The sequence below is a fragment of the Eriocheir sinensis genome, chromosome 7, assembly GCF_024679095.1.
Source record: "Eriocheir sinensis breed Jianghai 21 chromosome 7, ASM2467909v1, whole genome shotgun sequence".
Classification (NCBI taxonomy): Eukaryota; Metazoa; Arthropoda; class Malacostraca; order Decapoda; family Varunidae; genus Eriocheir; species Eriocheir sinensis.
In genome coordinates, this window is record NC_066515.1 from 26,051,887 (window position 1) to 26,074,386 (window position 22,500).

Consider the following 22,500-nt stretch of genomic DNA (forward strand, 5'->3'; position numbering starts at 1 on the left):
AATGTTTCGAAAATAATAAATGACAAAATAAATGTGCAAATTATACATGGGGAATAATGTGAAATAAAGTAAATATGCAGAAATAATCAGAATGCAAATAAGTGATAATATACATGAAATACTGCAAAATAAGAGATTGATGTAGAAGTAAATATAGTTAGAAAAATAATCTTGCAAAATCAATGGACAATCAAATGAAAGTGCACTGAAAATAATATACTGGTTATTAATTAAGACATAGCAATAAAAAGATTACAAATGTACCAAAAATAAAAATAAATGAGGTAAAAGCATAATTATTTTTCCTCGAAGATATTAGAGAGAAAATGGAAAGCTAGGAACGAAAAATACGCGCCAACAGAAAGTAATCCAAAATAATATGAAGTTAATGACCAGCTGTGAAAAAAATGATTGTGGTGAATTAAAAAGATTACAAATGTACCAAAAATAAAAGAGGTAAAGGCATTATATTTTTTCCTCGAAGATATTAGAGAGAAAGAAAGTAATCCAAAATAATATGAAGTTAATGACCGGCTGTGAAAAAATGATTGTAGAGAATATAAAAGATTACAAATGTACCCAAAATAAATGAGCTAAAAGCATAATATTTTTTCCTCGAAGATATTAGAGAGGAACAAAAAATACGCGCCAACAGAAAGTAATCCAAAATAATAGGGAGTTAATGACCGGCTGTGAAAAAATGATTGTAGTGAATATAATGAAAGAAATAACAACAAAAAGAGAAGCAAAAGCGATTGGTAGGCAGGGCAGTTGTCTCTGATTCTGTTATTCTTCGTTCGCCTTCTGTTTCTTGGCCGTAGATTTCTTGGTGCTTGGAAGTATAACGTGAACGGAATAAAAAATCGAAATAACAAAAGAAAAGCACGTAGGCAATTAGGGTTGTTTTGAAATCGTTGCTTGTATTACTGTTAGTTTTGTTTATTGAAGTTGATTAGGTTTTTTTATATATATATATATATATATATTAAGAAAAAAAATTATGATAGTTTTATAATCATTTTCATTTGTTTCTTTTTTTTTGTTTGAAGTTAATAAGATATTTGTGTTATTACTACTACTACTACTACTACTACTACTACTACTACTACTACTACTACTACTACTACTACTACTACTACTACTACTACTACTACTACTACTACTACTACTACTACCACTACTACTACTACTGCTACTACTATTACTAAAACTTTCTCCCTCTCGTGTCTCTCTCTCTCTCTCTCTCTCTCTCTCTCTCTCTCTCTCTCTCTCTCTCTCTCTCTCTCTCTCTCTCTCTCTCTCTCTCTCTCTCCCTTTTTCTCCCTCCTCCTCTCACCTAATATATCTCTCTCCCCCTTTCTCCTCTCCTGCACCCATTAATCTTTCCTCCCTCCTTCTCTTCCCTCCGTCTTTCCTCCCCTCTCTCTCTCTCTCTCTCTCTCTCTCTCTCTCTCTCTCTCTCTCTCTCTCTCTCTCTCTCTCTTCTTATTTTTTTCTTTGTTTCCGCCGTCTCGTTTTTCCCTACCTATTCTTTCCTTCCTTTCCTTCCTTTCTCTCCATATATGTCTTTCTTCCTTCCCTGTCTCTCCCTCTCTCTTTCTCTCCCTTCCTCTATTCTTGTATCTTTCCTTTCCTCCTTCCTACTTTCCTCTCTTTCCTTACCTCTCTCTCTCTCTCTCTCTCTCTCTCTCTCTCTCTCTCTCTCTCTCTCTCTCTCTCTCTCTCTCTCTCTCTCTCTCTCTCTCTCTCTCGGTTCACCCAGTCTTCCCTTCCGCTCCTCCTCCTCCTCCTCCTCTCCGTCCCATCTTCCCTCCTCCTCTTTCATCTCTCCCTCTCTCCCTCTCTCTCTCCCTCTCCACCTGCGCCACACAACCCACTGTTAAGAAGCAGCTGCAAAACACACACACACACACACACACACACACACACACACACACACACACACACACACACACACACACGCAGAAGCAGAAGAGGTAGAAAAAAGATAAGGAAAGAAAAAGGGAAATAATTGTCGTGATAATAATAAGAATAATGATAAAAGGAGGAGGAGGAGGAGGAAGAGGAGGAGGAGGAGGAGGCTTGCTTTCCCTAATCTTTCATACACCGAAATAACACACACACACACACACTCTCTCTCTCTCTCTCTCTCTCTCTCTCTCTCTCTCTCTCTCTCTCTCTCTCTCTCTCTCTCTCTCTCTCTCTCTCTCTCTCCCTTCCTCCCTTTTCCTTCTTTTCCCTTAGCGCTAACTTCATCATTTTCCTTCACTATTATTATTATTATTATTATTATTATTATTATTATTATTATTATTATTATTGTTATTATTATTATTTATTAATGGTATTTTCTAGTGAGTGAAAAAATTATATCGTGCATTATCGCGTCTTCTTCTTCTTCTTCTTCTTCTTCTTCTTTTTCTTCTTCTTCATCTTGTGTGTGTGTGTGTGTGTGTGTGTGTGTGTGTGTGTGTGTGTGTGTGCCATTCACTATACCCTCTACACAACCACCATCACCATCACTTCCTTAACACCATACCGATCACTGTATTACGTTTCCACAATATTACCATTCTTATAGCATTCAAATTAATCACTGTATCTTGTATGGTGAAAGTGGTGGTGATGGTGAAGGAGTGTGACATGGCTGGCAAAGTGACGTCAAGTATGGTGAATTAACTGATGGTGACGGTACAGTTTAAAGGTTATAGTGGGGTATGGATAGTGACGTCATGTTTAGATTGGTGAATGAGTTATGTTGAAGGTGATGATGGTGGTGATGGAGATGATGAAAACTGTCTGATAGTGATGTTGCAAGCACGTGGATTAGCGATAGTGATGATAGTGTGTGTTTACCTATTTGTATTTACCTGTGTGTAGTCTTCCGGGTGTGTGTGTGTGTGTGTGTGTGTGTGTGTGTGTGTGAAGGAGGAGAAGGAGAGGAAGGAAAGACTGGGTTAAGGGAGAGAGGGAGAGATGGAGAGAAGATATGAGGGAAAGGGAGGAAAGGGAGGAAGAAGTAATGAAAGGAATGAATGAGAGAGAGGGAGAGAAAGGATGAGTGGAGAGAATGTATATATGTATGTATGTATATGCGTGAAGGAGGAGGAGGAGGGGAAGGAAAAATTGAGTTAAGAGAGAGAGGGAGAGATGGAGAGAAGATATGAGGGAGAGAAAGGGAGGAAAGGGAGGAAGAAGTAATGAAAGGAATGAATGAGAGGGGGAGAGAAAGGATGAGTGGAGAGAATGTATATATGTATGTATGTATGCATATGCGTGAAGGAGGAGGAGGAGAGGAAGGAAAAATTGAGTTAAGAGAGAGAGGGAGAGAAGATATGAATGAGAGGAAGAGAGGAAGTAATAAAGGGAATGAATGAGAGAGAGGGAGAGAAAGGAGGAGTGGAAGAAAATGTATAATGCATGTGAATGTATTTATATATGTGTTTATGCGTGTCTACAAAACCATAACTGAAAAAAACTCACCCTGTATAATAAGTAAAGTAATTAGCAAACACTTACCATATTTACACTCGTAGTAGTAGTAGTAGTAGTAGTAGTAGTGGTGGTGGTGGTGGTGGTGGTGGTGGAGGTGCAGGTCGCTAGTCTCCGCAGCTCAGGACGTGTATGCGAACGTTAGTCTCCTACGTCTCCTTTTATTTACACCTATTTTTGTGTTGTGGAATACCTGCCCCGTCACCCTGCCTTACCTGGCCCTCCCCTATACCTGTGCTCCCTTCATGGCCCTCCCCTCACCTACCCACCCCCTCCATTACCTTGCCTGGCCCTCCCCGTATATCTGTACTCCCTTTATGGCCCTCCCTTCACCCACCCAACCACCTCTTACCTGCCCCTTCACCTTGCCTTACCTGACCCTCCCCTATACCTGGTCCTTCCTTCATGGCCCTCCCCTCACCCACCCACCCCCTCCATTACCTTACCTGGCCCTCCCCTATACCTGGTCCTCCCTTCATGGCCCTCCCCTCACCCACCCACCCCCTCCATTACCTTGCCTGGCCCTCCCCTCACCCACCCACCCCCTCCATTACCTTACCTGGCCCTCCCCTATACCTGGTCCTCCCTTCATGGCCCTTCCCTCACCCACCCACATCTTACCTGCCCCTTCATCTTACCTTACCTGACCCTCCCTACCTAACCTTCCCCTCCCTTTCCACCTCTTACCCACCCCCTCCATAACTCCTCCCTTTTAACTGCCTCTCCCCTTGCCTTTCCTCTTTATTATTTCCCTCTCCATACCTTACCTTACCTTACCTTACCTTACCTTACCTTACCTGACCTTCCCCTATACCTGGTGCTCCCCTAACCTACCCACCTCTTACCCACCCCCTCCATAACTCCTCCTCCCTCTCAAATGGCTCTCCCCTTATCTTTCCTTACCCTACCCATACCTTACCTTTCCTTACCCTACCCATACCTTACCCTCCCTACCTTACCTTCCCCTCCCTTCCCACCGCTTACCCACCCCTCCATAACACCTCCTCCCTCTTAACTGCCTCTCCCCTTACCTTACCTTACCTTACCTTACCTTACCTGACCTTCCCCTATACCTGGTGCTCCCCTAACCTACCCACCTCTTACCCACCCCCTACATCACCCCCTCCTTTCTTACCTTACCCATAACTGGCCCTCCCTTTCCTGGTTCTCCCCTCACTTGCCTTCCTCTTACCCACTCTCCCCATTACCTCTCCTCCCCTTACCTTACCTCCGTACCCTCCCTTCTTCCATATCAATTCTTCTCTCTCTCTCTCTCTCTCTCTCTCTCTCTCTCTCTCTCTCTCTCTCTCTCTCTCTCTCTCTCCATCCATTATTCTCCCTTCCCTTCCTCCCTTCCTCTTTCTAACTCCTCCTCCTCCTCCCATCCTTTCTCTCTCTCTCTCTCTCTCTCTCTCTCTCTCTCTCTCTCTCTCTCTCTCTCTCTCTCTCTCTCTCTCTCTCCTCCGCCTTTCCTCCCATGTTTCCTCTCCCTTTTTCGTATCTTCTCTCCCTCTCCCTTCATCTCTCCCTCCCTCCCTCTCATCTCTCTCCATTACGCCTTATGTGATAGTTTCCCTCCCTCCTTTCCTCCCCTCTCTCACTCCTCCTCTCTCCTCTCCTCTCCTCTCCTCCTCTCTCCCGCTTTTGAACCTATAATTGAGTTACAGTCGCTTTCCACGGGTTAAATATGGATGGTGGTGTGGTGGTGGTGGTGGTGGTGATGAGGTGGTGATGAATTAGTGTAGGGGGTGTAATTCCTTGTCCCCTACCCCCCCATTACCACCACCATCATCATCATCATCATCATCATCACCATCTGTCTGTGTGTGTGTGTGTGTGTGTGTGTGTGTGTGTGTACCCAAAAGCTTCGATTTCTCAGGATTCTGGCATCGTTTTATTAGAGAGAGAGAGAGAGAGAGAGAGAGAGAGAGAGAGAGAGAGAGAGAGAGAGAGAGAGAAAGCAGTAAGCCGAATATCTTATTTTTAGCGGTACTGGTTTGGCGAGGAGGAGGAGGAGGAAGAGGAAGAGGAGGAGGAGGAAGAGGAAGACACGCCTCCACACAACTCCTTATAATACTACCATTCTCTCTCTCTCTCTCTCTCTCTCTCTCGACTAAACTGAGAGAGAGAGAGAGAGAGAGAGAGAGAGAGAGAGAGAGAGAGAGAGAGAGAATTGTTAACATTCCCAACATTTTCTTCTACTTTTGCTCCTCCTCTTCCTCCTCCTCCTCCTCCTCCTCCTCTTACCTGTGTGACAAGTAATTAAACACCTGACCTCTCCTGTTCTTGTGACTGTTTATTGAAATGTTCTTAGTTAACAGTAAATCAGGGAACGTTTTAACATTTATTACAAGTCAGCGTGAAGGTCCCTTAAACAATAATAATAATAATAATAATAATAATAATAATAATAATAATAATAATAAGTGGTATAAAGAACTCGCATAAAATAACTTATACAATGAAAAGGAAATGAAGAAAAATAGACATCAATAGAGAATAACTTGAAAGAGAGACGGAAACTTAGTTGTGGAAAATCTCGTCTCAACTTGACACACACACAGACAGACAGACACACAGACGGACACGGACAGACACACAGACAGTCATCCTGGTTGCTGAGTTGTTCTTGTGGGGGGCAGATGGCGTCCCTTCTGTGTCCCTGGGTAGTCGGTGAAGCTAACCAGGGACCACTTCTCGCCTGGCTAATCTTCACCGTGGGACGTTTGACTCACTGGTGACTCGCTTCGTTTTTTCCGTTTTCCTCTGTCTTGGTTTTTCGCTGTAGGTTCTTGTAAGTTGGTTTAGGGTGGATTTCGTAACTTCGTATCCTTCTTTACGCTTTGTATACACCGTGGAACCATAACTTAACCTCACAAACTGTCTAAATGGTTTTGAGATTGTGTTTTAAGTTCATTGTGTTCGGATGACGATTTGATTTCATTTTTCTTTTATTTGCATTCGTCGTAGAACCTCACAAACTTGTCTTCGTGGTCTTCAGATTGTGTTTTAAGTTCATTGTGTTCAGCTGATTAGTTGATTTCATTCTTCTTTTGTTTTATTTGCATACGTCGTAGAATTTCTCTCTATCTTAACCTCACAAACTCTACATGGTCTTCAGATTGTGTTTTTAGTTCATTGTGTTCAGCTGACGATTTGATTTCATTCTTCTATAGTCCTCTTTGCATTCCGTCGACTTGCTTACGCCGTGGAACCTCTTTATCTTAACCTCACAAACTCTACATGATCTTCAGATTGTGTTTTTAGTTCATTGTGTTCGGCTGACGACCTAATTTCATTTTTCTGTAGTCTTCTTTGCATCCCGTCGACTTGTTTACGCCGTCGAACCTCTCTCGAACCCTCTTCATGGTGTTCAGTATCCCTCCAACTCCCTTGCAGGGGTAGACGTGTTGGATTCTCGACCTGGTTTAGATGCTATGAGATCTCGCTCCTCCTTGATGATCTTCAGTACCATATCATAGACTCGAACTTCTAGGCGTGGACCATCGACTTCAAGAGCTGTAGACGTGGACTGTGACTTCATGGGAGCTCTCGGCGCGGACTCTCGACTTCGAAGGACCTCTAGGCGTGGAACCTCGACATCTTTGGACTTTGGGCGTTGACCATCGACCTCTTTGGACCTTTTGACGTGGACCTTCGACTTGCTAGCTCCTGGCGTTCGCTCTCGACCCCCTTCAGTAGCGGTTCGAATTCTGCTTCCAGGTCATGACTTACATGGCGTTGGTTTGACGAAGAACAGATCAAGTTGTGTATTGATTTGTCTCCAGCATGAGAATCACTGGCGGTTGTTAACTTACAGGGTGTGGAAGGGTAAGAATGAGGGTGGTAGAGGATAAGGTGGTGGTGGTGGTGGTGGTGTAGACGGCTTTCCATGGTCAATACATGTTTCATACCGGTTGGGTTGCTACATAGGTTGGCTGTATGGTTAGAGTACTCGTTCATGTCACGTTCTGTTCACGGTTATGGGTGGATCGCTTTTAGGAGGTGGTGGAGGTGGTGGAGGGGGCAAAAAAGGAGACTACTAACCGGTCATCATTTCCATAAACTCTGAAAAAAGGGAAAAAAATGGATTCTGGTGGGGCGGAGGAGGCGCAGACCTGTATTGGACGCGTATAAGACGAGAAGGGGAGGAGGAAGATCGAGGAGGCGTGAGTAGCTATGTTGGTGTTGAGAAAGAGAGAGAGCGAGAGAGAGAGAGTTATTTCATGCTTCAACCAGAAAACTAGGTGAAAGCTAAAACTCAAACACTAAATAAAGTTAGATTACGACAAGAAATTAGAGGAGGAATAGCAGTAGTAGTAGTAGAAATAGTAGTAGTAGTAGAAGTAGTAGTTGTAGTAGTAGTTGTAGCAGTTATTTAACCAGCCATCATCGACATAAATTCTGAAAACGAAAGAAAGACAAAAACTATAGATGACGGACACATGAGAATACACACCCATAACACATAGCAATTCACTTCTACACAAACACATGTATCTCCAGGTGTGTCCCGGAGGCTACATGATGCTCTAGTTAAGCGACGTTGAAAGCCAAATCAACATCAACGATACATCAATACACCGCTACACGATATACACACACACACATGTATCTCCAGATGCGTTCAAAAGACTACGTGATATTCTATTAGCGAAGTGGAGTGAGACACATGACACTGATAACTGTAAAGAAATATTGATTAGACGCAACACACTAATACATGGAAGATCACACTTGGCTACGCGCTTGATAGAGTAACTACACACGCATATGAGAAATGACATACCTACATACATAGATACATTCACGAATACATTATCAGTCAGTCAGAGGCGAGTCGTGTAGAAGTGTATAAGGGCAAGGTCAGGGGTTAGATTTTGTGTTATCTCTTACAATGTTTAGAGCATAGTTGAGGCCGTTGACTGTAGATGGCGCTTGTGAGTAGTTGTTATGCCTTACGACGTCAAGAAGGGAGTGATTGGAATAGACAAATGTAGAGTATAGTTGTAATTGCTGATATATTGCACACGTTTTTCGTATCATTTCAAATCCCATTATATATTGCCTGGGGGTTGGGATGGCATGTTCCTCCCTTCTCCTTTGTTGAATACTCTTGCAACAATAAACAATCAATTAATCAATCACTTACGGCGTTGAAAAGAGTGATTGCGACTTTCTTATGTAGATGGCGCCAGTTGTTATTTTTTGAACTTAGTGTAAGAAAATTGATTAAAATGAGAAGTGGGTCTAACTGCGGCTTGTTTGCTAACCCTTACTATTTGAATTTATAGTGATAGAAAATGGATTAAAATGAGAAGTGGGTCTAATTCCGGCTTTCAGATGTAGATGGCGCTAGTTATTAATATTTGAACTTAGTGATTGAAAATTGATTAAAATGAGAAGTGGTTCTAATTGTGGCTTTCAAATGTAGATGGCGCTAGTTGTGTTACCCCTTACGATGTGAAGTTACAGTGACAGAAAATGGTTTAAAATGAGAAGTGGGTCTGATTCCGGCTTTCAGATGTAGATGGCGCTAGTTGTGTTAATCCTTACGATGTGAACTTAGTGACAGAAATTGGTTTAAAGTGAAAAGCCGTTCCAATTGCGACTTTCACATGTAGATTCCTTACGATGTGAACTTATAGTGATAGTAAATGGATTAATGTGAAAATTGGGTCTAATTCCGGCTTTCAAATGTAGATGGCGCCACTTGTTATATCCCTTACGATGTGAAGTTACAGTGACAGAAAGTGGATTAAAATGAGAAGTGGGTCTAATTCGATTACGATGTGAATTTAGTGATAGAAAGTTGATTAAAGTGAAATGTTGCTCTAATTCCTGTTTTCAAATGTAGATGGCGCCACTTGTTATATCCCTTACGATGTGAACTTAGTGATAAAATATTATTAAAGTGAAAAGTGGCTCTTAAGATGGCTAAAAGCACTCTTGGGTTCACTTTCATCAAACTTTTTCATATTACCGAAGGATGAAATACTTGATAAGCGATGGTGGTGTTGGGGGGAGGAAGAAGAGGAGGAAGAGGAGGAGGAGATGTATGACGATTTTCTTCCATTTCTCACCCATTCTCTCTCTCTCTCTCTCTCTCTCTCTCTCTCTCTCTCTCTCTCTCTCTCTCTCTCTCTCTCTCTCTCTCTCTCTCTCTCTTAAGCCATGAATGAGATAAAATTCCACTTCTCATTTCCATATTTTCTGAAGATGACGAAAAGAAGGGAATGTGGACTCATGGGACGAACAATAAAAGGAGGAAGAGGAAGAGATGGTAGAGGAAGAGGATCGAATCGTGTTTAGCCAGCCATCATTGTCATAAACTCTGAAATGGAAAAAGAGGAAAGAGAGTGTGAGGGAGTGACGTTTGTGCTACTTATAAATGTATGGAAACGTAGAAGAAATGAAGGAAGGGAGAGAGAAAGGGAGGAGGAGGAGGAGGAAAAGAAGGAGAGGGGAAAGAAAGAGAGAGAGAGGGAGAGAGAGATTAAAAGATAAGGAGGAAGAGATTAGAGAAAGCGATGAAGAAAAAAAACACAATTGGAAAACAGAATTGAAGAGAGAGAGAGAGAGAGAGAGAAATAATGAAAGACAGACAAAGGAAGAGGAACATCAACAACATCGAACACTTAACATCCATCACAACATCGAACTCGTAATAACTGAGTGTCGGTCTTACAACATCGAAGTGACGGTCACCATGCGGACTAACACCGAATTACCCCTTACAGACCCCTTTAACTCCCTTCCCCTTAACCCCTTACCCCTTGACATTGAATACCTGTTGGGCGGGTGGGCGGGGCGGGGCTGGGAAGGGCAGGTGAGGTAAAGGTCGGCCCGTAAGGCTTCTCAGGTGTTAATGAGAGAAAGGTAAAGTGACTGACAGGTTTTTTGAGTTTTGAGGCCCAGGTGTGTTGCGTGTGTGTCCTTGGAAGGTTGGAAAGGTGACAGATTTTGAAAGTTTTTGAAAGTTTTAAATCATTTAGAATTTGTTCGTTTGGAAGGTTGGAAAGGCGACAGATTTTGAAAGTTTTTGAAAGTTTTAAATCATTTAGAATTTGTTCGTTTGGAAGGTTTGAAAGGCGACAGATTTGGAAAGTTTTTGAAAGTTTTAAATCATTTAGAATTTGTTCGTTTGGAAGGTTTGAAAGGCGACAGATTTGGAAAGTTTTTGAAAGTTTTAAATCATTTAGAATTTGTTCGTTTGGAAGGTTTGAAAGGCGACAGATTTTGAAAGTTTTTGAAAGTTTTAAATCATTTAGAATTTGTTCGTTTGGAAGGTTTGAAAGGCGACAGATTTGGAAAGTTTTTGAAAGTTTTAAATCATTTAGAACTTGTTCGTTTGGAAGGCTTGGAAGGCGACAGATTTGGAAAGTTTTTTGGAAAGTTTAGATCATTAACAGTAAACGTAGATATTTGTTCGTTTAGAAGGTGACAGATTTGGAAAGTTTTTGAAAAGTTTTAGATAATTTAGAGAAAACTTAAATATTTGCTCGTTTGGAAGGCGACAGATGTGGAAAGTTTGTTGAAAGTTTACATCATATAGAGAAAAAATATATATACTGATTGTTCTCTTGAAAATTTAGATTACGTTGATAAAAAAAAAATTACCATGAAAATATATATTGATGTAAAAGTAATATCTGTTTCTGTGTAAAATATTTGGTAATTTATAAAAAAAGAATATTATTGTTCCTTTAAAACTTAACTGAGGTAATAACTAATAATAATGGTATTGAAATATTTTGATGTTAAATTAATAACTATTTCAACATTTATAGAAAAGTCCTCAGAAGTTAATGTCCAGTTTTAGATGCTTGCTGCGTCGTGAAAATACTGTAATCAACCTTGAAAATCCTTCCTTACAAATGCATTCACTGAAATATCCGCTGAAAATCCTTCCTGTCAATCACATTCACTGGAGGACTGAGCACACACACACACACACACACACACACCAGCCTAACAACCCTATCAAAAGCAATCGTAAACACCAACAGTCTGCATATCATCTCATCTTTTAGCACACCACACACACACACACACACACACACACACACACACACACACACACACACACACACACACACACACACACACACACTAACCTAACAACCCTATCAAAAGCAATCGTAAACACCAACAGTCTGCATATCATCTCATCTTTTAGCACACACACACACACACTAACCTAACAACTCTATCAAAAGCAATCGTAAGCACCAACAGTCTGTATATCATCTCATCTTTAAGCCCACATCACACACACACACACACACACACACACACACACACACACACACCAGCCTAACAACCCTATCAAAAGGAATCGTAAACACCAACAGTCTGCATATCATCTCATCTTTTAGCACACACACACACACACACACACACACACACACTAACCTAACAACCCTATCAAAAGCAATCGTAAACACCAACAGTCTGTATATCATCTCATCTTTAAGCCCACATCACACACACACACACACACACACACACACACACACACACACCACCCCAGATCCAGCCTCACCTATTAACCACAAACCCCATTAGAGTGTCGAGCTTAACACAGACTATTGTAAAAACCATATCAATAGAAAACGTGAACTCCCATATCATCTTAACCTTCAGACCACACCTCTGTCATCGTTCTCTATCTTCTTTCTCATCTGCCCTATCTCCACACTCTTAGCTTCTTCCCCTATCATCGTCATATCTTCACCTTTATCTACTTTTCCATCTATCCTATCTTTATCCCTATCTACATCCCTATCTTCACAACTTAAGCCTCTTCCCCCATCATCGTCCCCTATCTTCCTGCCCATCTACCCTATCTTCACCCCTATCTTCACAACTTTAGCTTCCTCCCCATCATCGTCCGCTATCTTCTCGCCCATCTACCCTATCTTCACCCCTATCTTCACAACTTTTGCTTCTTCCCCCATCATCGTCCGCTATCTTCCTGCCCATCTACCCTATCTTCACCCCTATCTTCACAACTTTTGCTTCTTCCCCCATCATCGTCCGCTATCTTCCTGCCCACCTACCCTATCTTCACCCCTATCTTCACAACTTTATATTCTTCCCCCATCGTCGTCCGCTATCTTCCTGCCCATCTACCCTATCTTCATCCCTATCTACATCCCTATTTTCACAACTTTAGCTTCTTCCCCCATCATCGTCCGCTATCTTCCTGCCCATCTACCCTATCTTCATCCCTATCTTCACTTCCCATCCTCTTCCCCATCTACACCGGGTCGTACCATCAAAGTCGAGGGTGCCGGAGCCGTCTTCGTCCACCTCGTCGATGATGCCGTCCAAGTCCTCCTCCGTGAGTTTGTTGTCCAGCTCCCTAAGAATCTCCTTCAGCACCTTCGTCGTGATATAACCGTCGCCTGCGGGAGGGAAGGAAGGGCTGTAGAGGGAGGAGGCAGGAGGGAAGTTTGGGGAAGGGGAGATAGATGGAGAAAGGAAGTGGAGAGAAAGAAAAGGATTGGAAGTAGAAGAGAGAGGGAAAGAAGAAAAAATAATAGGTAGAAGAAATAGGGAAGGAGAGGTAGGATAGGAATACATGGAGAAAGAAAACGGGGAAAAAAAAGGGGATTGGAAACTAAAATAAAAAGAGGATAAGAGGAATATCAGTGGAAAAGGAAGGACTGTAGAAGATGGAAGGAAAGAGAGAGGAAGGAAACGGAGAGAAAGAAAGGGATTGGAAACTTAAATAAAAAAGAGGATGAGAGGGATATCAATAGAAGAAGAGGAAGCAAAAGAAATGACTGTAGAAGATGGAAGGAGAGAGAGAGAGAGAGAGAGAGAGAGAGAGAGAGAGAGAGAGAGAGAGAGAGAGAGAGAGAGAGTAAAGATATATATAAAGATAAAAGCCAAATAGGAAGGGCAGCATCACCTCACCTTGTTTATCGTATATACGGAATGCCTCCTTTAACTCTGCCTTCAGCGACTCCTCGTCCTCTTCAATCAGGAACTTAGCCGCCAAGGCACAGAACTCCTCAAACTCAAGTTCACCGGAGCCTGCAATGGGAGGAGCAACGTTACCAATCTGCCGTACACAGTCTCACATTTGCCGATTTGGGACTAAAAAAAAAAACTTTCGCCGATTTGGGACTTAAAACCTCTTGCCGATTTGAGACTAAAAAAAACCCTCTTTCGCCGATTTGGGACTAAAAAAAACTTCTTTCGACGATTTGGGACTTAAAACCTCTTGCCGATTTGAGACTAAAAAAAACCCTCTTTCGCCGATTTGGGACTAAAAAACCCTCTTTCGCCGATTTGGGGCTAAAAAACCCTCTTTCGCCGATTTGGGGCTAAAAAACCCTCTTTCGCCGATTTGGGACTAAAAAAACCTCTTTCGCCGATTTGGGACTAAAAAACCCTCTTTCGCCGATTTGGGGCTAAAAAACTCTCTTTCGCCGATTTGGGACTAAAAAACCCTCTTTCGCCGATTTGGGACTAAAAAAAACCTCTCGCCGATTTGGGACTTAAAACCTCTCGCCGATTTGGGACTATAAACCCCTCTTCCGGCCACCTCTTTGGATTCTTTTTAGGAGCAGCGAGTAGCGGGCTTTTTTTTTATTATTGTTTCCTTTTTTTGTGCCCTTGAGCTGTCTCCTTTGTTGTAAAAAATATAAAAAAACATCGCACCCACAAAAATAACGATACCCACTTCTAGTTATCGCTACAAAACTTAACTATAGAGGTTTTTTTACAATCGTTATGCGTTAAGGGTCTATTACACTGGGCAAATTTTCCGTGGATCTTCGGTCAAACCACGATTTCCGCGAGCGTGGTTCTCATATTTCCGTGGTTTTCTGGCGTGTCCACGATCTTCCAAAGCTACGGTAGATTTCACTGAAGGACGACGGTATTACTCACCATCATCATCATCAGCAATAACAAGAAACAATTGAGAACCACGTTAGCGGAAATCGTGGTTTGACTGAAGATCCACGGAAGATATGCACAGTGTAGTATCCCCTTTATAAAGAAGAAAATCCATAATGGTGAGCGCAATAACGTGGCATCTCTGGGGAGGAGTCACTATCTTTATCTATTTCCATCTATCTATCTATCTATTACCGGCATTTTAAAGTCTATCATCCATTCACCCATCTATCTGTCTGTCTACATGTCCATCTATATCTTTCTATGCATATCTATATCTATCTCTATCTATCTATGTCCCTGGGGAGGAGTCACTGTCTTTATCTATTTCCAACTATCTATCTATTACCGGCATTTTAAAGTCTATCATCCATTCACCCATCTATCTGTCTGTCTACATGTCCATCTATATCTTTCTATGCATATCTATATCTATCTCTATCTATCTATGTCCCTGGGGAGGAGTCACTATATCTATTTCCATCTATCTATCTATCAATAACCGGCATTTTAGAATCTATCATCCATTCACCTATCTATCTGTCTACCTACATGTCCATCTATATCTCTCTATGTATCTCCGTATCTATATCTATCGCTATCTATGTCTCTCACCGTCCTCGTCGACCTCGCTGATGATCTCGCGCAGGTTGCTCTCAGACACCTTGACGCCCATCATCCTCAAGATCGTGGTGATGGTGTCCACGTTGATGGAGCCCTTCTTGTCGGTGTCGAAGGCGTCAAAGGCCTTGCGCAGACCTAGGAAGGCATTTGGCTAGGTGAGCACTGGGAAGGCATTTGGCTAGGTGAACACTGGGAAGGCATTTGGCTAGGTGAACACTGGGAAGGCATTTGGCTAGGTGAACACTGGGAAGGCATTTGGCTAGGTGAGCACTGGGAAGGCATTTGGCTAGGTGAGGACTGGGAAGGCATTTGGCTAGGTGAGGACTGGGAAGGCATTTGGCTAGGTGAACACTGGGAAGGCATTTGGCTAGGTGAACACTGGGAAGGCATTTGGCTAGGTGAGCACTGGGAAGGCATTTGGCTAGGTGAACACTGGGAAGGCATTTGGCTAGGTGAACACTGGGGAGGCATTTGGCTAGGTGAACACTGGGAAGGCATTTGGCTAGGTGAGCACTGGGAAGGCATTTGGCTAGGTGAACACTGGGGAGGCATTTGGCTAGGTGAACACTGGGAAGGCATTTGGCTAGGTGAACACTGGGAAGGCATTTGGCTAGGTGAGCACTGGGAAGGCATTTGGCTAGGTGAACACTGGGGAGGCATTTGGCTAGGTGAACACTGGGAAGGCATTTGGCTAGGTGAACACTGGGATGGCATTTGGCTAGGTGAACACTGGGGAGGCATTTGGCTAGGTGAGCACTGGGAAGGCATTTGGCTAGGTGAACACTGGGGAGGCATTTGGCTAGGTGAGCACTGGGAAGGCATTTGGCTAGGTGAACACTGGGAAGGCATTTGGCTAGGTGAGGACTGGGGAGGCATTTGGCTAGGTAAGTACTAGTAAGGAGGCATTTGGCTAGGTGGGGAGAGGTAGGGAAACGTTGGAACATACAGGATAAGGTTAGGAAAGGTTGGGTAAGGTAGGAGAAGTTAGGTCAGTGGAGGAAAATGTATAGGGAAAGGTTCGAACATACAGGATAAGGTTAGGAAAGGTTGGGTAAGGTAGGAGAAGTTAGGTCAGTGGAGGAAAATGTATAGGGAAAGGTTGGAACATACAGGATAAGGTTAGGAAAGGTTGGGTAAGGTAGGATAAGTTAGGTCAGTGGAGGAAAATGTATAGGAAAAGGTTCGAACATACAGGATAAGGTTAGCAAAGGTTGGGTAAGGTAGGATAAGGTTAGATCAGGGAATGGAAAGGTAGTTATCCATCATTTTATTGTTGTTTAGGTAATTGAAAACCGTTGTGAGTTTAATGTTTACTCCTTTACTTTAGTCCAAAAAACTATAGATACTTTGAAAGGTATATTATTTTGAGTTCATAACATTATATAACTTAACAAAATCGTAATTGAAATCATTGTGACATTACTGTTTCTGCTTTACTTTAGTCCACAAAAAATATAGATACTTTAAGAGGAATATTATTGAGTTCATAACATTATATAACTTGACAAAATCGTTATTGAAATCATTGTCACTTTGCTGTTTCTGCTTTACTTTAGTCCACAAAAAATATAGATACTTTGAGAGGAATATTATTGAGTTCATAACATTATATAACTTGACAAAATCGTAATTGAAATCATTGTGACTTTAATGTTTACTCCTTTACTTTAGTCCACAAAATTATCGATACTTTGAGTAGAACACTATTTTGAATTCATAATCTTACATAACTTGACAAACAACTGATTAATATCCCACTTACCTGCGAGCTCAAGGTGTGCATGACTTAATTAATGAACTTACCTGCACCTAGTCACAGCCAAAAGTATAAATTCACGCATGGTATAGAGAAAACGGGAAACTAATGTAAAGAAAACGGGGTACCATTGGACACTTATCTCCCTTTTTCATGGGGGTCTTAAGTACTTCCTCAGGGGTCACTCCTTTCCCTTCCCCTCTTTTGTAGACGGTTGTAGAGGGGGGGAAGAGGGAAATTAAGGGGAAGTAATGCATTTTCCCCTCAATCCCCACTTTAGGGTGCCCAAATTGGGGAATGAGACGGAAAATAAAGAGGAAAATGCATCTTTCTTCCCCATTCCCCAAATTAAAATATCAAAAAAGGGGAGTAAAAGGAAAACTAAAGGGAAAACAATACATATTTCCCCTCAATCCCCAACTTCAGGTGTTCAAAGAGGGGAAGAATTGGGAAAATGTATCTTTTTTACCCTTTTTCCCTAACAATGCCATTCGTAAGGCGAAGGGAACGGCGGGAAATCAATGTACCCTCTTCCCCTTAGTATGAAATTTATGGGGAAAAGAGGGAAGGGAAAGAGAAGGGGATTGATAATGTACACCCTTAACCCTGGTGTTTTAAGGGGAAGATTATTTTAAAGGGGAAAAGAATGAGGGTGGAGTAGATTGCCCCCTTAACCCTTAGTATGACGTTCTAAGGGGAAGATTTTAAAGGGGAAAGAGAATGAGGGTGGAGTAGATTGCCCCCTTAACCCTTAGTATGACGTTCTAAGGGGAAGATTATTTTAAAGGTGAAAGATAACGCAGGAATTTAAAGTAGCCCACATATGCGTCTTGGCCATGGGGGGGAGACATCTAGCGGTGGGAAGTGGAAACAGTGTCACACGGGAGCCAATACAGACTTGGAAGTAGTTTTTGTCTGTATATAGTTTAGCTTTTTTCTTTTGTTTCTATTCTATCGGTTATACTATTCTATTCTATCGCTTCACCGTGCTGCTATTGGAAGTTTGTTTAGTTTATACTCTATACGTCTTTACTACGGGTTCATTGTCTTTGCTTCGTCCATGAGGGTTGGTGTGGGTGTGTTTGTGTGGGTTACGATGAGGAGAGAGGAGGAGGGGAAGGAGAGGGAGATTCTGTGTGTGTTTTGGGTAAGTGTCATTTGTGTAAAGTGTGCGGGAAAGGGTCAGTCATGTCACACGATCGATTTAAAAGTTGCATCAAAAAGGTTATATTTGTGGACTGAAAAATAGCGCCATTATGAAAAAAAAGACGTTTTATATATTTTTTTAAGGATTTCTTGTCAAAACACTTTAAAAATAGGCATCTCAACCACGCCACTGGATAAAAAAAAAAAAGCCCATCATTCAGTAAAAGAAAAAAGAGAAAAAATAACGTCGAAAAAATGTACCAGAAAAATAGTTATATAAAAAATCTATAAAAAATGAATCGTTTGTGTGACATGACCGAAATTTGACATGGATATCGTCAGCGTTGCCTTGCCAGTGTAGCGCAGCGGGACAGGGAACAGAAGAAGGGACAGCAGGGAACGGGGAGACAACAGAAAACACGAGACAACAGAGAACAGGAGGACAAGACAGAACGAAGATAAACAATAGATATGTTATTAGACAAAAAACACAGAAAGGAACGTCATTTGCCTTTTTTCTTTTTTCTTTTTATAATGATTCAGGTTTAGCAAATTTAACAAGCACAGCAAATTGGATCTTCAGTTCTTCATAAGTTTATTTTTTTATTCTATTGGCCATTCGAAGTTTAAAAGAAAGGTATATTTTAGAACCTTATGTGGTAATGGACTCGATAGATTACATAAAACAAGAATCATTATCACCCTTTTGTTGGAGTGAGAGGAGAGAGAAGAAGAGGAAGAAAGGAGACAGGGAAGAATGACAGGAAACATGACCAGTCTTTCGTTAGAGTGAGAGAGAGGAAAGAGCAGACAAGGAAGAAAGACAAGAAAGATCAGAGAAGACAACTGGAACAGGAACCATCACCGGAGACACATCTTGAAATAACAAATGAAAGAATGAAGACCGAGGATTATATTAGAAAAATGAAGAACAGAAATGACAGGAGAGCAAGAATCAACTGACGGAAAACAAAAGAAGATCAAGGAAGGAAGGAAGGAGGGAAGGCAGAACAGACGAGAACACAACACAAGAAACAGAACTAGAGGGAACATAAAAGCAATTTGGAAAGAGATAAAAGAACATTGAAAGAAGAACAAAGATAAAAGGAGGGTAAGAAGAACAGACGAGAACACAAGAAACAGAACTAGAGGGAACATAAAAGCAATTAGGAAAGAGACAAAGAACGTTGAAAGAAGAACAAGGATGATAAAAAGAGGGTGAGAAGAACAGACAAGAACACAACCCACGAAACAGAACTAGAGGGAACAAAACAGCAATTCGGAAAGAAACAAAAGAAAGTCGTGAAGCTTAAAGAACAAACAAGAACATTGATAGACTAACAAACATGATCAGAGGAAAATTAAAAGACAAAAAGCAACGAAGGAAGTTAGAAATCATGAAGAACAAGCAGAATTATAACAACCATCATAACAAGGGGTGACCACAAGCACAACACGAGTCATACAAGCACACAAGCGAAGAATCTGAAGCTGAGGAGAAATAGAAAAGCCAGTATTCTTAAATGTCTCGGCTCATCAGTTCTCCTGTTTAAAAAGCCTCTGGTCGTGGTAGTTGGTGGGCTTTTTCATGGACTGTTTGGTGATCCTAGTGATAGTTTTACACGCCTTCTGCATTTTGAAAGGGAAAACCACCCGTGAAAACCACCCATGAAAACTATCCATGAAAATCTGGTTCGCCTCCTGGAAAAGCCTCTCGTCGTGGAAGTTGCTGGGCTTGTCACGGACTGTCCTGTTTTCCTAGTGATAGTTTTACACGACTTCTGCAATTTGAACGGGAGAACCACCCATGAAAAGCCTCTCGTCGTGGAAGTTGCTGGGCTTGTCACGGACTGTCCTGTTTTCCTAGTGATAGTTTTACACGACTTCTGCAATTTGAACGGGAGAACCATCCATGAAAAGCCTCTCGTCGTGGAAGTTGCTGGGCTTGTCACGGGCTGTTCTGTTTTCCTAGTGATAGTTTTACACGACTTCTGCAATTTGAACGGGAGAACCACCCATGAAAAGCCTCTCGTCGTGGAAGTTGCTGGGCTTGTCACGGGCTGTTCTGTTTTCCTAGTGATAGTTTTACACGACTTCTGCAATTTGAACGGGAGAACCACCCATGAACACCTGGTTACTCGTCTTTGAACAGTCGTGATGGGAGAGAGCCTGAGACGTTTAAGAATATATGACTCGGATAGAGGTTGTGGTGATGGTGGTGGTGGTGGTGGTGGTGTGTTCGCGCGCGGGGGCATACCTTCGACCTGCTCCTTCTCGAGTCCTTCCTGTAATGAAAGAGCACACCTGAGCACACCTTAGCACACCTTAGCACACCTGAGCACACCTGAGCACACACACACATATTTGGGAACACGCCTGGAAACAGCATAGGAGGCCAGTGCGAAAAGCCATAAGCAATATACAGACCAATAAGCCATTAACTCAGCCATTATTCAGCCACTTAGCCGAGACATAGCAGCATCAATATACATGATACATACACACATACATACATACATACGCAACTCATACATACATAATATACTTGTAAGCAACACGAAATAATAGCAGAAGATAATGGCTGTTTGGCACACACACACACACACACACACACACACACACACACACACACACACACACACACACACACACACACACACACACACACACACACACACACACACACACACACACACACACACACACACACACACACACACACACACACACACACACACACACTGGCGGCATATTCTGCAAATTCAACAACAATGATAATAATAAAAGGAAGAAAAGAAGATGAAGAAAGAAGAGAGAAAAAAAAAGCGCATACAACAACAATACAGTAACAATACAATCAATACATCAACCCAAATTCAACCATAATATCGTGTTAGGACCAATCTACTTCCTGCAGGATATACACGGCCGAAGGATCCTTTACGGGGACTCCTTACCGGCGATCTGCTCCTTGTCCAGTGAGTCCTGCAAGATAGGATTCGAGTTAGGATAGGTCAGGATAGGTCAGTGATGTCCTCTGATGCTGCAACGGGGACTCCTTCTGCGCTTCCTGCTGATGATGGTGATGACTCTGGTAGTAGTGGCGGTCGTGGGTTAGAAGCAGGGATGGGTAGTGATGTTTTGTGTGTGTGTGTGTGTGTGTGTGTGTGTGTGTGTGTGTGTGTGTGTGTTTCTCCTTTCCCCCATGGTCAAATCCTGTGCTGGACTTGTTATCTCCAGACAGTCAGTACCCTTAACCCGGTAGCTGCGGGGGTCATGTTCCTTAGGTTAGGTTAGGTTAGGTTAGGTTAGGTTAAAGGCCCCTCTTAAGTAAAATAATGAGAAAGAATCATCACTCACGGAAACCATTTCATAATATATATCAACGCATGTGTGATCAGTTTATGCTTCATCTATTTTATGAGGTTTATATCATGGCAGGAATTTGGCCCATCGCTGGTAAACGGTAAATCCACAAATTTGGCCCGTCGCTGCTACCGGGTTAAAGACTAAAGCCCCGTTCACACTGTGCTGACTCTGGGCAACGACAACCCAGCGACTTTTCCAGTTAACAAATTGGTTCCCACGCTCCAAGAAGGGGGAGGAGGTTTTATTGGGGTCTTGGTGTCTTGCCTTTTCAGACATGCTCGGAATATCGAAATCTAGTGTCCTTCCTGAAGTGTGCTTATTAACTCTTCCACCCCGTTGTAAACAAGGACGAGAGCGACCCAACCAAACCCAAGATCTTCCCGAAACTGACCTCTCTTTTGACCACTCCTCTCAGTGCTTTTTTATAGGAACAGTGATTTGCGTTTTTTTTATTATTGTTTTCTTTTTTTGCCCTTGAGCTGTTTCCTTTACTGTAAAAAAAAATGATTCGGTGGTCGAGTTAAATGTCACCCCGTTGTAAACAAGGACGAGAGCGACCCAACCAAACCCAAGATCTTCCCGAAATTGACCTCTCTTTTGACCACTCCTCTCAGTTCTTTTTTATAGGAGCAGTGATTTGCGTTTTTTTTATTATTGTTTTCTTTTTTTGCCCTTGAGCTGTTTCCTTTACTGTAAAAAAAATAAATGATTCGGTGGGAGAGCGTCGAGTTAAATGTCACCCCGTTGTAAACAAGGACGAGAGCGACCCAACCAACCCCAAGACCAAGACCTAATTAACAAGTTCTCCCTCTCACAGTCACACTCTTCTTGATTTCCTTCCTCATTCATCTTTCTTTTTCTCTCTCCCTCTCCCTCTTTCTCTCTCTTCTTCGGTTCAATCAATTTATCAACTCCTCCCATACATCCATCACCACCTCCACTCTCTCCCTCCTTCCCTCCTCTCCTTCCCTCCTCTCCCTCCTTCTCTCCTTTCCTCCTCTCCCTCTTTCTCTCCCTCCCTCCCTCGGTCTGATTAATACATCTCACACATCACCTTAAGCGTCTCTGTTTACATTGCCTTACCTGAGAGAGAGAGAGAGAGAGAGAGAGAGAGAGAGAGAGAGAGAGAGAGAGAGAGAGAGAGAGAGAGAGAGAGAACATGAACACGATAGAGATATGAAGGAGGAGGAGGAGGAGAG

General features: G+C 42.3%; 2 protein-coding genes and 2 long non-coding RNA genes across 30 annotated transcripts in view; 2 read left to right on the plus strand and 2 right to left on the minus strand.

Moving 5' to 3' along the window:
- The window catches only part of LOC126995194 (troponin C, isotype gamma-like), a 7,493-nt gene extending 3,788 nt beyond the window's left edge, over positions 1 to 3,705 (minus strand). The window contains exon 1 of the mRNA XM_050854494.1: positions 3,520 to 3,705. Coding sequence (XP_050710451.1) covers positions 3,520 to 3,522 — 3 coding nt within the window. The 5' untranslated portion in view covers positions 3,523 to 3,705. The remainder of the gene's footprint in view (positions 1 to 3,519) is intronic.
- LOC126995197 (uncharacterized) lies at positions 53 to 971 on the plus strand. The gene is made up of 2 exons (XR_007750073.1): positions 53 to 456; positions 594 to 971. It is a non-coding gene; the product is annotated as an uncharacterized LOC126995197 (long non-coding RNA).
- A 2,063-nt stretch (positions 3,706 to 5,768) lies between the features above and the next one.
- LOC126995199 (troponin C, isotype gamma-like) overlaps positions 5,769 to 22,500 on the minus strand; it is a 32,535-nt gene continuing 15,803 nt past the window's right edge. The window contains exons 2-6 of one of the 5 annotated variants that reach the window (XM_050854512.1): positions 20,890 to 20,917; positions 15,022 to 15,165; positions 13,417 to 13,536; positions 12,771 to 12,902; positions 5,769 to 7,560 (exon numbers count right to left, since the gene is read on the minus strand). In XM_050854512.1, coding sequence (XP_050710469.1) covers positions 7,535 to 7,560; positions 12,771 to 12,902; positions 13,417 to 13,536; positions 15,022 to 15,165; positions 20,890 to 20,917 — 450 coding nt within the window. In that variant the 3' untranslated portion in view covers positions 5,769 to 7,534. Of the gene's footprint in view, positions 7,897 to 9,569; positions 9,827 to 12,770; positions 12,903 to 13,416; positions 13,537 to 15,021; positions 15,166 to 20,189; positions 20,218 to 20,889; positions 20,918 to 22,500 lie in introns of those variants that run through there. The other 4 variants (XM_050854511.1, XM_050854514.1, XM_050854513.1 and 1 more) reach the window with 4 other exon arrangements.
- LOC126995201 (uncharacterized) lies at positions 15,100 to 20,043 on the plus strand. Of its 23 annotated transcripts, none has more exons than XR_007750088.1 (4): positions 15,100 to 15,212; positions 15,267 to 15,320; positions 15,375 to 15,698; positions 15,753 to 15,999. It is a non-coding gene; the product is annotated as an uncharacterized LOC126995201 (long non-coding RNA). The 23 variants fall into 23 exon arrangements; XR_007750096.1 differs by adding an exon at positions 16,211 to 20,043 and having other exon boundaries at positions 15,148 to 15,293; positions 15,753 to 16,046; XR_007750079.1 differs by having other exon boundaries at positions 15,148 to 15,293; positions 15,375 to 15,725; positions 15,780 to 15,833; positions 15,888 to 15,999.